At 46.9% G+C, this 17,642-nt stretch overlaps 1 protein-coding gene across 1 annotated transcript in view; it reads left to right on the top strand.

Moving 5' to 3' along the window:
* Positions 1-17,642, top strand: part of LOC139279660 (uncharacterized) — a 32,595-nt gene that overhangs the window by 1,571 nt on the left and 13,382 nt on the right. The window contains 6 exon segments of the mRNA XM_070898765.1: positions 5,079-5,203; positions 6,306-6,372; positions 8,790-8,950; positions 15,256-15,400; positions 16,933-17,017; positions 17,020-17,042. Coding sequence (XP_070754866.1) covers positions 5,079-5,203; positions 6,306-6,372; positions 8,790-8,950; positions 15,256-15,400; positions 16,933-17,017; positions 17,020-17,042 — 606 coding nt within the window.

The following is a 17,642-nucleotide window of genomic DNA, read 5'->3' on the forward strand; positions in this document are numbered from 1 at the left end:
ACATCTCGTGGCTTGCAGTACATTGCTGCATTCGCCAGGTGACCAATACTCTCTACGTCAAACGATTGGACTACATCAAGTTCAGCATAGAAACATAGAAAATAGGTGCAGTAGTAGGTCATTCGGCCCTTCGAGCTGATCATTCACCTCAGTACCCCTTTCCTGCTTTCTCTCCATATCCCTTGATCCCTTTAGCCATATCTAACTCCCTCTTGAATATATTCAATGAACTGGCATCAACAACTCTCTGCGGTGGGGAAGTCCACAGATTAACAACTCTCTGAGTGAAGAAGTTTCTCCTCATCTCAGTCCTAAATGGCTTACCCCTTATCCTTAGACTGTGACCCCTGGTTCTGGACTTCCCAAACATCGGGAACATTCTTCCTGCATCTAACCTGTCCAGTGCCGTCAGAATTTTATAAGTTTCTATGAAATCCCCTCTCATCCTTCTAAACTCCAGTGAATAAAGGCCCAGTCAATCCAGTCTCTCCTTTTATGTCAGTAGCTATCCCTGGAATTAGTCTGGTGATCCTTCGCTGCACTCCCTCAATAGCAAGAACGTCCTTCCTCAGATTAGGAGACCAAAACTGAACACAATGTTCCAGATGAGGCCTCACCAAGGCCCTGTACAACTGCAGTAAGACCTCCCTGCTCCTGTACTCAAAACCCCTAGCTATGAAGGCCAACATACCATTTGCCTTCTTCACCATCTGCTGTACCTGCATGCCAACTTTCAATGACTGATGTACCATGACACCCAGGTCTCGTTGCACCTCCCCTTTTCCTAATCTGCCGCCATTCAGATAATATTCTGCCTTTGTGTTTTTGCCCCCAAAGTGGATAACCTCACATTTATCCACATTATACTGCATCTGCCATGCATTTGCCCACTCACCTAACCTGTCCAAGTCACCCTGCAGCCTCATAGCATCCTCCTCACAGCTCACACCGCCACCCAGTTTAGTGTCATCTGCAAAATTGGAGATATTACACTCAATTCCTTCATCCAAATCATTAATGTATATTGTAAATAGCTGGGGTCCCAACACTGAGCCCTGCGGCACCCCACTAGTCACTGCCTGCCATTCTGAAAAGGACCCGTTTATCCCAAATCGCTGCTTCCTCTCTGCCAACCAGTTCTCTATCCACGTCAGTACATTACCCCCGATACCATGTGCTTTAATTTTGCACACCAATCTCTTATGTGGGACCTTGTCAAAAGCATGTCAAGGGAAGGCCAGGATGAACACACCCGTGGCTTTACCAGGAGAGCAGGCTTCCCCAGGTTCAAGGAACCATTGATTGTACGCATGTGGCATTGACAGCCCCGCCCCACTATGGAGAGCTCTTTCGGAATCGCAAGGGATTCCACCCCCTCAACGTACAGCTGGTCTGCGATCGCAAGCAGATAATCCTCACTGTCAATGCCCGATACCCTGACAGCTGCCGCGATGCCTTCATGCTGCGGGAGACCACTGTGCCACAACTCATTAAATCACCGCATGAAGGCCGTGACTGGCTCCTGGGCGACAAAGGTTATGGTATGGCCCCCTGGCATGACACCCCTCCACAATCTCACCGACCCTGCCGAGCAGCGCTACAACAACAGCCATACCATGACCCGGGCCATTATCGAGCAAACTATCGGGGTTCTGAAGCAGCATTTCCGCTGCCTTGACCGGTCTGGAGGGACATTCCAGTACTCCATGATCACTGTTGCCTGCTGCATGCTGCACAACCTGGCCATTATGAGGGGCCAGCCATTACCACCAGGGATGGATGATCCACCTCAGGAGGAGGACGAGGATGAGGAGGAAGACGAGGAGCCTCACCGATGGAGGAGGCAGCCTGACACTGCTGGGAGGGCTGCTTGTCAGAGACTCATCGCTCGTTGATCCCAATGAGTCTTGACATGCTGAATGGCCAGCCGATACACGTGGGCATCAACTCAACACATCTCTACCCACCCTGTAGCCCTCCATCTTAAATAATGAGTGCCTCATCATGTGAACAATCCCAACTTGGATTATTGCAAACATAAATCATGTTTGCTGAAAACAAGCACAAGACAACAACTTCATCCCCAACACATCAACATACCCACAAAACCCCTTCAAACATTCTCATAGAGATCCAAGTGCACCTATTGACATCAGGTAGCCATCTCGAGCGATATGAAGCAATTGTTGCATCGTTCATCCAAGTGCAACAATTTACATGAGCTCATTGCAACAACCTAGCCGTCTCTGTTGACTATCAAGCAAGTGTCATACAAGCGCAACTAGTTTTAAAAGCGCATAACTTCACAAGGTTAGCATATGTGGCCATCTTCCCACAGGTCTTTACTTTGTCTTAAAGAGGACTTTACCACCCTTCCCTTCTCCCCCTCCCATGCCCACTGCTCCTCCTCAATGAGGTCTCAGGGCCTTCAGCAGGGCTGGTAGTTAGTTGGTTGCTGACTTGGATCCGCAGCCACACATGATGGCCTAGGAGGATGTCCACGACCAGCTCAGGCCCTGGAAGACCCGGCTGTGGACTGCATCACCTTAGCACAGCTGGAAGCAATCTGTTGTGGATGGGGTGCGGAGAATGGCAACTGCGAAGGCGGAATGATGTCGTCTTGAGAAACGACATCGCGGTCCAACTGGCCCCACAGGGCAGAGCATCATCATCTGCAGAAATCTGGCTGAGGTCAGATTCCTGCCCTGGTTTGGCAAGGTTACGTCCCTATTGAACTGATGGGGCCCACACCAGATGGCAGTGGTCAGTGCGTCCGTTGAATCTAGTTGTCTCTGCAGTACATCAGAGAGTTGACTCCGGACACCATGCACTGGTGCTCAATGGCCACTGCAATGTCAGCCATAGCCAGTGCCACCAAGTCTGGGATGCCATGGTCACTGTTTGCATCCAGCAGCCATTGATATCCACCAAGGATGGGCTCAGTGGTCTGCGAGAGGCATGAGCAACAGTTGAGTCTGACTCCTCCACCCACACAGCTAGTGCATCAAGACTCTGTGGCACCCTTGCTAGTGCACCCAGCAGATCGCTGTGCAACTGCAGGGATTGTCTTGCGACAATCTCTAAGTCGGGCTTATCATCAAAGTGCTGCCAAGCATCACTCAGGCAGGCATTCACCCTTTGGGGAGCTGGCCCCCGAGCTTCCCCTTCCCCATGGTGTTGCTGGAGGCCACTGGGTCCCAGAAAATCACCCACCTCTGCCCCCCCCACCACCCCTTGATCAGCAGCACTGCTGGCTCCACTCTCATGAGGCCCTGCGTGAGGTCGAAGGAGGGTATTGTCTTCCTGCTCCTCCTCGTCCCCTTGTTCGCCGCCACCATGTGTACCCGTGGAAGGCGCCTGAGAAGGCCGCGGTGAATCTGGCTGGTCATCTGAAAGATCAAACACAGAACAGCGGTTACCTGCAGGGAAGGAGGCCAGGAGCCTGAATGCCAGTCTCATGGAAATAGCTGCATGTTGATGGTGTGAGGGCCAAGTATCCTGCAGGTCTCAGCAAAGGAACTCAACTTACGGTCACTGTCCCAAGGAGAATCAGCTGCACCCACCGCTATCGCATCAACTTGGACAGCCATCAGGGCAGCGATCCGTTCTTCCAATGGAGTGAACACTTGGAGGTCTGGCTCCCCTCCACCAGTCCGCATTTGCTCCCGTCAGTTGTGTGCAGGCTTTGCCTGCAACATTAAACAGAAAGTCGGAGTTAGAGGCCTGCTATCAATGTGTCCCAAGTGCCTTACTTTAGAACATGCTCCTTACTCTATGAGAGTCTTCACAGCTCGATGTTTAGTACATTTTACTCTATGACAGTCTTCACAGTTCAACGAAATTCATTCGCGGCGTGGACTTGCTTGAATTCGGATGCCAGGACCTCACAGTAACGGGGAGATTACTGACTTCGAGACGTATATTAAGACTGAGGAGTCAACAACTTCAGGGGTGGGTCTGCAAAACCGAGTAGCAAGATTAACAGCACCTGTAGGCCCTTGTAGTGGAAATAGGAACCTTGACTGTGGCCTCACCCACATAGAGCATGGATTCAGAAACACTACATTGAGCAGAGAGTGCACATTGAGGTCAGAGCATAGCATGTTAAACTTTGAAATGAAAGATACTCACTCTCACTAGCTGTGTCAGGTCGTTCCAAATTTTATGACAATGCATAGCTGTCCTTGGCACTGTGTCACTCACAAACACTTGCTCTGCTATTTCCCTCCATAGCCTTTGGTATGTTTGGGGTTGGGGTCTTCTCCCAGCCTCTGTCCTCAGCACCTGCCGACGCCTCTCCAGGGCATCAAGGAGTGCATCCAGTGCGGCGTCCGTGAACCGGTGGGCATGCTGATGAGCTGCTGCTGTTAGGTTTGCCATGCTCACCACCTGAGTGAATGCGAATAGCGACAAGGCGTTGAGGCACCCAATCAACACCTCAATTCAATCCAGGTTGAGCCACTATGTCTGTGGCACAGCTCCAAATGCTGCCTAAGTCCTGGATGTTGAGCCCACATTTAATGGCCCACTTAGCGCAGTGCAGCGCATCCAGCTGAGTGTACAACACCATGATTTTATGCTGCTATCAATTCTTTAGGCGTCAACACTGAATTTCGTGTTTGGGGACCGCGCCTGAAACGAGGTGTTAAAATTTCTCTCCTGCGTTGACAACGCCTCAAAAATGGTGGTACAGAATTTAGACCCCTGCATTCCTCACTGGTACCCAATAACCAGTATAATAATAAATGTACAATACATTCCAAAATCTTTCTGCTACTCTGTCTCCATGAGAATCCTGCTCTAAGCATCAGAAAGAAGGATTAACTGCACATGCCTGCATGCACTTACCTTTTCACTTCCCATGATACATTTCTCTTACTCCAGAGTGATATATCTAGTCTGTCAAAAAAAATTAGGGATAACAAGACAGAAAATGCACAGAACAGAAAGAAACTGAAAGAACCAGTCGGTTTATCAAAGTGAAAATGCTAATGATTAAAACCTAGTGAGACTCCAATATTACTTTATCAAAGAGGCAAAATACATTTTATCGTCTTTTAAATGTATTTGCTCCTCAGGTAATTAAATTGATGGATGCCTGCGAGCAGTTCTTCATACTTCCAAGTGATATTAAACACCAATGTGTCCGTTCAATGGATTCTGAAGTTCCAAATCATGGGTGGGTAGCAGCAGAGACAGGAAGGTAGAAAAACCTCAAGAACGTCCTTCAGCAAAACCTTTTCCTATAACAATCCTGAGTACATGTCTGAAGATCAGATATAGAGACAGAGTACAAAAGCAAGGAAGTTATGCGAAAGCTTTATTCATCATTGGTAAGGCCTCAGCTGAAGTATTGTGTCCAATTCTGGGCACCACACTTTAGTCAGGATGTCAAGGCCTTGGAGAATGGTACCAGGGATAAAGGATTCAGTGATGTGGAGAGACTGGCAAAGTTGTGATTGTTCTCTTTAAAGCAAAGAAAGTTAAGGGGAGATTTAATAGAAGTGTTCAACATTCTGAGGGGCTTTGATAGAGTAAATAGGGAGAAATTGTTTGCACTGGCAGGAAGATCAGTAGCCAGGGGCACAGACTTTTGGTAAATGGCAAAAGAACCAGAAAGGAGTGAGGAAAAAAAATAATGCATCAAGTTGTTATGATCTGGAATGCACTACATGGAAGCGTGGTGGAAGCAGATTCAATAGTAAGTTTCAAAAGAGAATTGAAAAACTATTTGAAGGGGAAAAGAATTGTTGGGCTATGGGAAAAAAGCAGTGGAGTGGAACTAATTGGATAGCTTGTACAAAGAGCTGGCGCAGGCACAATGGGCCGAAATGCATCCTTCTGATTCTATGGTGTCACGTCCCTGACGATTACTTCAGCAGCATGGTAGTGAAGTTTTGTAGAACAATATTTTATTAATAAACAAAAGTAGCTGAGGATCATGAATAATTATTTAATCATGTATCTAAGAGTAGATAGACCAGTCTAGGACTGCTTATGTTGTCTTTCTAATAATTAGTAGTGACAATACCTGGATAGATACATATACTGGAATTTTCCCTGAATGTTGTTGCGGAAGTTAAAAAATAAGTTTTGCTCAAGAGATTCCCTGAGTGAGGTAGATTCCATGAAAAGGTAGATTGTATATGATCTGTGGAAGAAGCAGGCTTGTTAGGTCAAATGACTTTTTCTTGTTCCATTACTTATGCTCTAGTCAAGCTAATTAATCACATGCTAAGTTCTGAATAAAGATTTAGCTTTATCTTTGTATAACATAAATAAAAATAAATGTTTTTTCTTCACAGCTTAAATCCTACAAGCCCTGGTGGCCTGAAGGAAGCATTTAATGTGTCAACGTTATCTTCACATATTGTAAGGTCTAACAAGTTCCAATTATGGTTGTTCTTGAACTGCATGTCGTAAATTTGATCTGATAGAAAGTAGATTTGAGGGGGCATTTGACCAGTCACTCATTAGGCCAGCTCAAGACCCAGTCTCTGTCTCAGCAGCAGTTGGTAAAGAACCTATTGGTCCCCTTGTAGAAAAAGCTGATCATGCAGGAAGTCTTCGGAAGTCAAGGCCAAGACTCCAAATGAGCCGATGATCGGAAACCTGGCTGTGGTTGAGAATATTCTTGGTTCTCTTTCACCCCCCACCCCACAGCCATAGTACCTCAGTTGGGGGAAGGAATTGGCCTCATTGCAGGGCTGCACCAAAAAGCTATTCCCTTGCCCCATGACTGTTCCCCTGGGGCCACACCCAATGATCACCCATTGCTTCCCATTCTTACCACCCCTTTATATTCGGCTCCTTTGTTGTCTTTCCTCTCTCTCAGCTAATGTCCCAGACTCCTCCATCACCATCCCTGTGGTATGTCCAGTCCCATCGGCAGGACAGACTCACCAGAGGTGGCAGCACACTGTTATACCATGGGAGGGAGTGGGCCCTGGGAGTCCTCAACATTGACTCAACATTGAAGTCTCATGGCTTCAGGTCAAGCATGGGCAAGGAAACCTCCTGCTGATTACCACCTACTGCCCTCCCGCAACTGAAGAATCAGTACTCCTCCATATTGAACACCACTTGGAAGAAGCATTGAGGGTAGCAAGGACACAAAATGTACTCTGGATGGGGGACTTCAATGTCCTTCACCAAGAGTGGCTCGGTAGCCCACTACTGACCAAGGTGGCCGAGTACTGAAGGATATAGCTGCCAGACTGAGCCTGCGGCAGGTGGTGAGAGAACCAACATGAGGGAAAAACCTACTTGACCTCATCCTCACCAATCTACCTGTCGCAAATGCATCTGTCCATGACAGCATTGGTAGTAGTGTCAGCTATGGCTCAGTGGGTAGCACATGTGCCTGAGTAAGAAGGTTGTGGGTTCAAGTCCCAATCTAGGAACTTGAGCACATAAAATATCTAGGCTGACACTCCAGTGCAGTGCTGAGGGAGTGCTGCACTGTCAGAGGTGCTGTCTTTTGGATGAGACATTAAACCAAGACCCGTCTGCCCTCTCAGGTGGATGTAAAAGATCCCTTGGCACTATTTCGAAGAAGAGCAGGGGAGTTATCCCCAGTGTCCTGGCCAAACTTTATCCCTCAATTAACATAACAAAAACAGATTATCTGGTCATTATCACATTGCTGTTTGTAGGAATTTGCTGTGGGCATGTTGGCTGCTACATTACAACAATGACAACACTCCAAAAGTACTTCATTGGCTATAAGGCGCATTGAGACATCTGGTGGTCGTGAAAGACACTATATAAATGCAAGTCTTTCCTTTTTCTTTCGTTCAGTCATCACGGCCCAGTCCTTGTGGAGACAAAGTCCCTCTTCTCAGACACCCTCCATCATGTTGCGCGGCACTACCATCGTGCTAAATGGGATAGATTCAGAACAGATCTAGCAGCTCAAAATTGAGCATCCATGAGGTGCTGTGGGCCATCGGCAGCAGCAGAATTATATTCCATCACAATCTGTAACCTCATGGCCCGGCATATCCAATTACCATCAAGCCAGGGGACCCACCCTGGTTCAATGAGGAGTGCAGAAGAGCAGCCAGGAGCAGGCAGAAGGATATATTTGTCTTGGAGGCGGTGCAACAAATGTTCGTTAGATTGATTCCTGGGATGAGAAGGTTGTTCTATGAGGAGAGTTGGAATAGATTTGTCCTATACTCTCTGGAGTTTAGAAGCCATTGGTGAAGGCCTGCGTATACTCATTTGATTGCTGCATTGAATGCTCCATGGTCATTCTATCCATGGAGGAAGACATCATTGCAATGACCTGCAACTGCTTCCCACTCATCCTTGAGATGGACACCTCCAATCTCTCTGTAATCATGGACAATGTGCTTAGAACCTCTGCCAGTACATCATACATTCTCTGCTGTTGCTCAAGAAGTATCCTTTTTATTGATGGCCACCGGTACAGCATCTGCGTCTTGCTGAGCAGAGCTTGGAGAGGCCTGCAGCATCTGACGCGGACCCTCCACTGTTGTTCCTCACTCCACCATCTGTTCTTGCTTACATGTGAAGTGCTAGTCACTATGTGAAAATCTAATTATCTCTCTAACTAGTCCCACCAAAGTGCAAATATCTGACCAGGTGCATGGTCTGCATAGGTCCTATGATCACCTCCTTCTGAACGAGTGTAGGCCCTGTGGGAGATGAAAGACATGAATGAGTACTGCCAAGTAAAGACAATATTGCTTTTTTGTTTGTTATTTCAGTAAAAAAATATGAATAAAATTGAGTCCTGCTGTTTTCACTTCTTTTTTTTATAGAAATGGCCTTCTGTCAACAATAATTCTGAGTTTAGGGACTGTCTGGAATCGTTCTTCAAAATCTGTGAGCAGCTGTCTGCCCGGATTATGAAAGTGATTGCAGTAGGCCTGGGTCTTGAGCGCGATTTCTTTACTAACAAGCACACAATGATGGGCAGTAAGTAGCTGTTTAAAAAGCAGTGCCATCTGGCTCTGCTTTCTGTAGCTAAAGATCGTGTGTACATTAAAGAATGTGGACTAACTCTAGCCAAGCTCTTAATGTTCCAGTAGAAACACCAGCAAACTCATCCTGAGGGCAATACTTATCCCATCTACACTTGGGATATTTTGTTGGAGAGTGTGGGAATCTCCTGGACAAATGAAATAAGGAAAATCAGTATAAATATTTAAAAGGAATATGAGTGCTGTCGTTTTCGCTTTAGCTTGTTCATTGTTTAAAAAAACTAGTCACATTCCATAACTCATCCTTCTTTTCATTTGTCATCTCATCACCATCAGATTACAAAATAAAAATCACAGCTAGCAGCCATGACAGATCCCAAACTTCAACAAAACATTATTTCGTGACCGCAAAAAGGCTCCTGTACGACACACAACCCAGCCACAATTTTCCAAATAATCCTGAGCATACTGAAAGTGAATTTCTCAGAGCCCTGCGTCTGCAACTAGATTATAAAAAGCCAGATGTATAACATAGGCCTAAGTTTACACGACACTAAGATACGAGTGGTTTTAATGCTACTTGCCCAGCAGAGATCCGACAGTAGGTAGTCAAATGTCATGTATGTAACACCACTGTATTACTGTACACACTTGACCTTGATGCACACCTTGACCACAAGGGGTGCACTTGTGGGAGACTGCCCCATACCTGGGCACCCAGGTATATAAAGGGAGGTCCCACGAAGGGTTGGGTTGTCTTAGTGCTGTAAAGAAAGAGTTAAGGTCTGTGTGTGACCTTGTCCCCAGGATGTGCCTCGTGTGATTTCATACTATAGAGTAAGGACTTTACAGTGGCGACGAGAAACAGGAATTCACAACCCACGAGAATGGCCACTGGTAGCACAGAAGAACGGTACTGTGTTGGGGAAGATTGGGACGATTTTGTTGAGAGGCTTCAGCAGAGTTTTGTTACGAAGGAATGGCTGGGGGATGCGGCGGCTGACAATCGCAGGGCTCACCTCTTGACCAGCTGTGGACCAAAGACTTACGCACTCATAAAAGACTTACTAGCACCCGAAAAGCCGGCGGACAAAACCTTTGAGGAGCACAGCAAGTTAATCGGGGAGCACCTCAAACCGGCAAGCAGCGTACACATGGCCCAACACAGATTCTACACCCACAGACGTCGTGAAGGACAGAGCATACCGGACTTTGTAGTGGACATTCAGTGTTTGGCCAGCCTCTGTAAGTTCACAGACGCCTGTAGGGGGGGAGATGCTAAGGGACTTCTTTATCGAGGGCATCGGTCATGCGGAAATTTTCCGTAAATTAATTGAGACCAAGGATTTGACCTTGGAAGCGGCGGCGTTGATGGCTCAAACTTTCATGGCGGGGGAGGAAGAGATGAAAACGATATACGCGCGCAATTCTGCCCCCAATACTGTGATGGATCAGGGAGTCAATATTATTAGTGCGACTCAGAGCCCCGCAAGCAGGCTGGGGCAGTCCAACACTCCCCAGGCAGCAATAGACCCCAGAGTAGTTTTCCACAGAGACAATGGCAGACTGAACGGACATTTACGCCATCACAGTGGATAATGCGGCCTGGGATGGGGCCATTGTCACCCAATAATAGGGTACTTAAGAGTAGTCAAAGGGACATTCAGAGCGGAATGCCTGGCCATAGTCCTTTCATTCCCAACAATGGAAACTTTAACTCCTGCTGGAGGTGTTGGGGTAAACACTCAGCCAGATCTTGCAGATTCCAACTGTTTGTCTGCAGAAACTGCAATCTCAGTGGCCATTTAGCTCAAATGTGCAGGAAGACTAATATATGAGGCGAATGAACCAGAAGAGGGTTCTTTAAGGCAGGATGACTTTTGGGGCAAATCGATGGACGCCAAGGTTCAGCGGGTCCATGTGGCGAATATCATCAGAACACCACCAATGATGATGAGGGTTTTATTAAACGGCATCCCAGTATGCATGGAGCTGGACACGGGGGCCAGCAAGTCACTCATGGGCATTCAGCAATTTGAGAAACTATGGCCCATCAAAGCCAGTAGACCCAAACTAGAACACATTGAGACACAATTACGGACGTACACTAAAGAGATTATTCCGGTGCTAGGCAGTGCAATGTTGGCTGTCACACACAATGGGTTAGTGAATCGGCTGCCGCTCTGGATTGTCCCGGGCAATGGTCCCGCACTGTTGGAAAGGAGCTGGTTAGCCGAGATGAATTGGAAATGGGGGGATGTTCATGCAATGTCATCTGTGGAGCGAAGTTCGTGCTCATAAGTCCTACAACAATTTGATTCACTATTTCAACCTGGCGTCGGGACTTTCAAAGGCACTAAAGTAGTGATACACATCACCCCGGACGCCAGGCCGGTGCACCGCAAAGACAGAGCTGTGCCTTATGTGATGCGTGAAAAAATTGGCTGTTGAGAGAGGGCATCATCTTGCCTGTTGAATTCAGCGACTGGGCGAGTCCCATCGTTCCCGTCCTAAAAGCGGATGGCTCTGTCAGGATCTGTGGCGACTACAAGACCACCATCAATCGGGTGTCCCTACAAGATCAGTACCCGCTTCCGAGAGCGGAGGACCTTTTCGCCACGCTGGCAGGCGGCAAGCTGTTCACCAAGTTGGACCTCACTTCAGCCTATATGACACAGGAACTGGCCGACGAATCTAAACTACTGACCACCATCACCACGCACAAGTCGCTGTACAAGGGACTGTTCGCTGAAACAGGTGTCCGTTTGGCATTCGGTCAGCGGCCGCGATTTTTCAAAGAAACATGGAAATCCTGCTCAAATCCATACCTGGAACAATCGTATTCCAGGACGACATCCTCATCATGGGTCGAGACACCGAGGAACACCTCCACAACCTGGAGGAGGTGCTACGCCGACTGGACCGGATAGGCCTGCGACTCAAGAATTCTAAATGTGTGTTTTTAGCTCCTGAGGTTGAGTTTCTGGGCAGGAGGGTTGATGCAGATGGGATTCGGCCCACCGAATCCAAAACAGAGGTGATTCGACGAGCACCCAGGCCACATCAGAGTTGCGTTCATTCCTGGGACTGTTGAACTATTTTGGGAACTTTCTTGAGCACGTTGCTGGAGCCGCTACACATGCTCCTGCGAAAGGGGTGTGATTGGTTTTGGGGGGACTGTCAGGAACGGGCTTTCGATCGGGCACGGAACGTACTTTGTTCTAACAAATTGTTGATCCTGTACGACCCCTGTAAAAAAATTGGTTCTGACATGTGATGCATCGTCCTATGGGGTTGGGTGCGTGTTGCAGCAGGGCAATGCTGAGGGTCAACTGCAACCTGTGGCTTATGCCTCCAGGTCGCTCTCTCAAGCTGAACGGGGATATAGCATGGTTGAGAAAGAAGCGCTTGCATGTGTCTATGGTGTGAAAAAAATGCATCAGTACATCTTTGGTCGGAAATTTGAATTAGAGACAGACCACAAGCCGTTAACGTCCCTGTTGTCAGACAGCAAGGCTGTCAACACCAATGCATCAGCTCGCATACAGCGATGGACCCTCACGCTGGCTGCTTATGACTACATAATTCGACACCGGCCCGGCACCGAAAATTGCGCAGACGCACTCAGCAGGCTTCCACTGACCACCACTGAGGGGGCAGCGGGGCAATGCGCTGTCGACGCCTTTGACAGCGCAGGCTCCCCCATCACAGCCCGCAGATCAAAATCTGGACAAACAGAGATCCCCTCCTATCCCTGATTAAGAAATGTGTTCTGACTGGGGATTGGGCGCCCGCACATGGAGCATGCCCTGAGGAGGTCAGACCCTTCCACAGACGGATGGATGAGCTCTCCATCCAGGCCGACTGCCTACTATGGGGCAGCCAGGTAGTTATGCCCCAGAAGGGAAGGGAGGCATTCATCAAGGAACTCCACAGCAAGCACCCAGGCATTGTGATGATGAAGGCCATTGCCCGGTCACACATTTGGTGGCCTGGAATTGATTCAGACCTGGAACATTGTGTTCGCAAGTGCACGATGTGTGCCCAGCTGGGTAATGGCCCCAGGGAGGCCCCACTCAGCCCGTGGCCCTGGCCCACCAGGCCATGGTCACGCATTCATGTTGACTACGCAGGCCCATTCATGGGAAAGATGTTTCTCATCGTGGTGGACGCGTACTCGAAATGGATCGAGTGCATCATTTTGAATTCATGCACGGCATCCATCACCGTGGAAAGCCTACGTGCGATCTTCGCAACCCATGGCTTGCCCGACATCCTGGTTAGTGATAATGGCCCATGTTTCACAAGCTACGAATTCCGGGAGTTCATGTCGGGTAATGGCATCAACCACGTCAGGACAGCGCCGTTCAAGCCGGCCTCCAATGGCCAGGCGGAACGTGCGGTCCAAATCATTAAGCAAGGTATGCTCAGGATCCAAGGAACCTCTCTGCAATGCCGCCGATCGCGCCTCCTGCTGGCCTATAGATCCCGCCCGCACTTGCTCACGGGCTCCCGCCCGCAGAGCTACTAATGAAACGGACACTCAAAACTCGGTTGTCCCTCATTCACCCAGTCCTGTCCGACATTGTTGAGGGCAAGCGCCAGTCCCAAAACGAGTACCATGACCGCAATTCAAGGGGGAGGTTTATAGAAATAAATGATCCCGTATTCGTCCTCAATCACGCCATGGGGCCCAAATGGCTTGAGGGTACTGTAATTGACAAAGAGGGGAATAGGGTCATTGTGGTAAAACTCAACAATGGTCAGATATGCCGCCAGCATCTGGACCAAGTAAAAAAAAAGTTCAGCACCGACATGGAGGAACCTGAAGAAGACCACGAGTTGGAACTCACACGACCGCCAGTGAATGACCAACAAGAGCAATCAGCAGAATGTACAGTCCCTGCGGCCAGCCTGGACAGGCCGGAATCACCACAGGTGACAGACACTCAAGTTAGTGTCCAACAACCAGAGCCCCAACCGCGGTGCTCCACGAGGGAGCGTAGACCACCTGAAAGACTAAACCTATGATCCCAATAAGACTTTGGGGGGGAGGTGATGTCATGTATGTAACACCACTGTATTAGTGTATATACTTGACCTTGATGCACACCATGACCACAAGGGGTGCACTTGTGGGAGACTGCCCCATACCTGCGCACCCAGGTATATAAAGGGAGGTCCCACGCAGGGTTGGGTTGTCTTAGTGCTGTAAATAAAGAGTAATGGTCTGTGTGTGACCTTGTCCCCAGGATGTGCCTCCTGTGATTTCATACTATAGAGTAAGGACTTTACATCAAAATCGCCCAGATTACTTAGCCACCCTGGAGCTGCTGGGATCTGATGGTTCACAATTTTAACCTACCCAACTGATTAGGTAGCTAGAACACTCACCTAAAGCCGGTGCAGTCCTTTTTTTACATATGCATGCCAGGCCTGCGTGTTCAGGATCCGACTGCAAATTTAGCTCGGTGGCCTGAGCAGTTAAACCACAGTGACTTTACCGCTAGATGACGATAGCTGGAAAGAGGATCCAGGGCCAGAAGAGGCCCAAACAAGTAAGATTTTTAAACATTTTTTTTACTGCCATTGTGTGGCCAGAAGGAAACATTATACTCCCCCCCCCCACCCACACCCAGCCAGGGACTCGTCCCCTTCCGATCACTGGACTCCCGTGAGACAGCCCTGGGAGCTGATCCTGAATGCGACCTGATGTCAGCTGGCGGCCTCCAGGCCATGTGATTTTTTTTACCACATCCTGCCCAGAATATGTCGACCGGCGGAATTTAAATAAAGCCCAGGATTTTTAAAATATCTCGGCTCTAAGCAGTGGGTTAGTTGTTAACTCACACCGCTACTCACCTGCCCAAAACCAACCCAAGTTAAAATCAGGCCTTGAGAATGTCAATCGATAAGCAAGAGCTTTATCGACATGATAGCGGTATTTAATGTATAAGGAGACCTATGTACATAGGCCTATATGGAGGCAAGAATAGCATGTTATGTATGAGCATAAGACTGGAATGAGCACAAACATTAAAATGTTAATTGGCCTATTTTAAGGGTACAGATTTATTTCTAATTTGTAACTGCAATGGGTGAGTTACATAAATGCACTTTTGTACTTTTTTTTAAAGATTTATCTTCAAGCTATGCCATAGGAGATTTATTAGTATTTATATAAAAACACTTGGAGATTGTCCTTCACATAGGATATGTTATGCAGAAGCATGGAAAGGATGAAATAAATAAAACAATTAGTTCATTATATTCATTTTAATCATTTGTGCAATCTCTTAAAAAGTAATAAAAATCCTACAACTCTCCGGTCTCTGTATTATCCATCAGTACAGAAATCCTCAGTGAAAGGACATCAGATCCGATGTGGAGAGCATTCTGATTATGGCACATTCACTTTACTCTTCCAAGATAAGAATGGGGGTTTAGAGGTAAATGAATATCTCTGCAATGTGATGTTTCTTTCAGCTTTAATTGTATTTTTTTGATGTGTTATAATAAATTACTTATGCACCTTCCAAAACCTTGTGCATCAAGCTGCACCTTTTAATGGTAAGTTGATCATATATGGCTCCAGGTGGGGTGGAGTGTAAAATGTTGTGATACATGGAGTATCGCAGTTGTGGGGGGCAAACTGGTTGGGCCGGATGCTCTTTACCTGTCCGCCATTGTTCATTGTTCATCGGCTGCTGACCGAGGGCCTTGTGGCTCTTTGTCAACCGGCGAGGACACGATGGGCCGAAATGGTCTTCTTCTGCGCTGTAAATTTCTATGTTTCTATGATGTGTTTGCTCCTTACTACTGTATATACATTTCAGTACTGCCTACACATTCCTAAGGATCTGAATTTTTATAAATGGTACTTTGAGCACATGTTCTCAATGTCAGCACTTCATTATATTGTAACAATCTTTTTGTTTTCTGCTCACATTGACTTTGTTTACAATAATAGATTTACTGTGGCAGGGTGTGCTGTACTAACAAGACTCATCACCCTGTGGTTTGTTCAATGATTACATTAATACTAGGGGCCAAGATAAGCATGTCTCCAGGTGAATGGATGCCTTGTTTTTTTACTCTTTAAGTAAAAGACCAGGAAAATTCTCAGATTCAATTTCTAGTCTGTGCTAAGTTAACTGATAGAGGTGTCATAGATGGGCATAGAACCTATGAGCTAGGAAGAGTGGATCAAGAAACAGCAACGTTTCCTGCTCTTGATCATATCCAGTGACCTTTGCAAGAAACTGCATGTGTGTGGATGTTAGGTCATTAATTAGACTTCGATATCATTAGTTGACTTGTCTGTCAATATTCACTGTTACGGTTCAGTGTGTGAAAGGTGGCTACTTTGAGCAAGGTACTGTTCGCATGCCAAACACGAGAATCCTAAAGCAAGTGCTCTACTCGGAACTCCTTCATGGCAAACGAGCCAAAGGTGGGCAGAGGAAACTTTACGAGGACACCCTCAAAGCCTCCCTGATAAAGTGCAACATCCCCACTGACACCTGGGAGTCCCTGACCAAAGACCGCCCTCAGTGGAGGAAGTGCATCCGGGGAGGGCGCCGAGCACCTCGAGTCTCATCGCCGAGAGCATGCAGAAACCAAGCGCAGGCAGCGGAAAGAGCGTGCGGCAAACCTGTCCCACCCACCCTTTCCCTCAACGACTATCTGTCCCACCTGTGACAGGGACTGTGGTTCTCGTATTGGACTGTTGAGCCATCTAAGGACTCATTTTTAGAGTGGAAACAAGTCTTTCTCGATTCCGAGGGATTGCCAATGATGATGATGATTCACTGTTATAGTTCAGTGCGTGAAAGGTGGCCACTATAAGCACCCAAGAGCTGGCAGTGAATTGATACTTTCAGATGAAGAAATAAATGTGGAGGGAGGGTATATAAAAAAACTAATGGTTTTAATATGATTGCTGGCAGCGTTTCAACACTTTACAACATCTGTATTTTAGGTTATGCACAAGTCTGGCCAGTACATTGCTGCTCCCTACATCCCAAACACTATTCTGCTCAACACAGCCAACCTCCTGCAGAGGTGGCATCTGACACGTTGATTTCCACAGTGAGATGGCACTCGTTTTGGTAAAATACTCATTTGAAAATTTAAAATCTTATTCTTAATTTTTTTCTTTTGTAGGGGAGATGCAGATGCAATCTTTGGGAGATGATATCCTTCCATACAATATTTGTAACGCATTGCTTATCATGTTTACATAAAATTCCTCCGTTTTGATATGCATTTGGATGAAATTGTTCCACGCTGTATTTATAATGCATTGATTAACACGTATGTGAAATTTTCCTGTTTATTATTTTAATGAAAGCATTAAATGATTTTAAACTACACAATTTTGTCCAAATGCATTAACTAATCTTTTACAAATATCGCACGGGAGAATCTAAACTCAACAATTAACTTTCAGATTGGATAGTGACATTTTATTTATTTTATAGCCTTCAGGGAATAGTATTAACAGATACATTGAATATTATGAACAGCGTATAGTTATAATTATACATGTATTAATTCACTAATATACCCACGAGGTCCACTTCCTGCTTCCTGGTATAATATTAGCAAATCTCCAGTCATCCGGCACTACTCCTGTACCCAATACTTCAGAATGTTTTATTTAAGTCCTGTTTCACGACAGTAACATGT

The sequence above is a fragment of the Pristiophorus japonicus genome, chromosome 14 (assembly GCF_044704955.1).
Source record: "Pristiophorus japonicus isolate sPriJap1 chromosome 14, sPriJap1.hap1, whole genome shotgun sequence".
Lineage (NCBI taxonomy): Eukaryota > Metazoa > Chordata > Chondrichthyes > Pristiophoridae > Pristiophorus > Pristiophorus japonicus.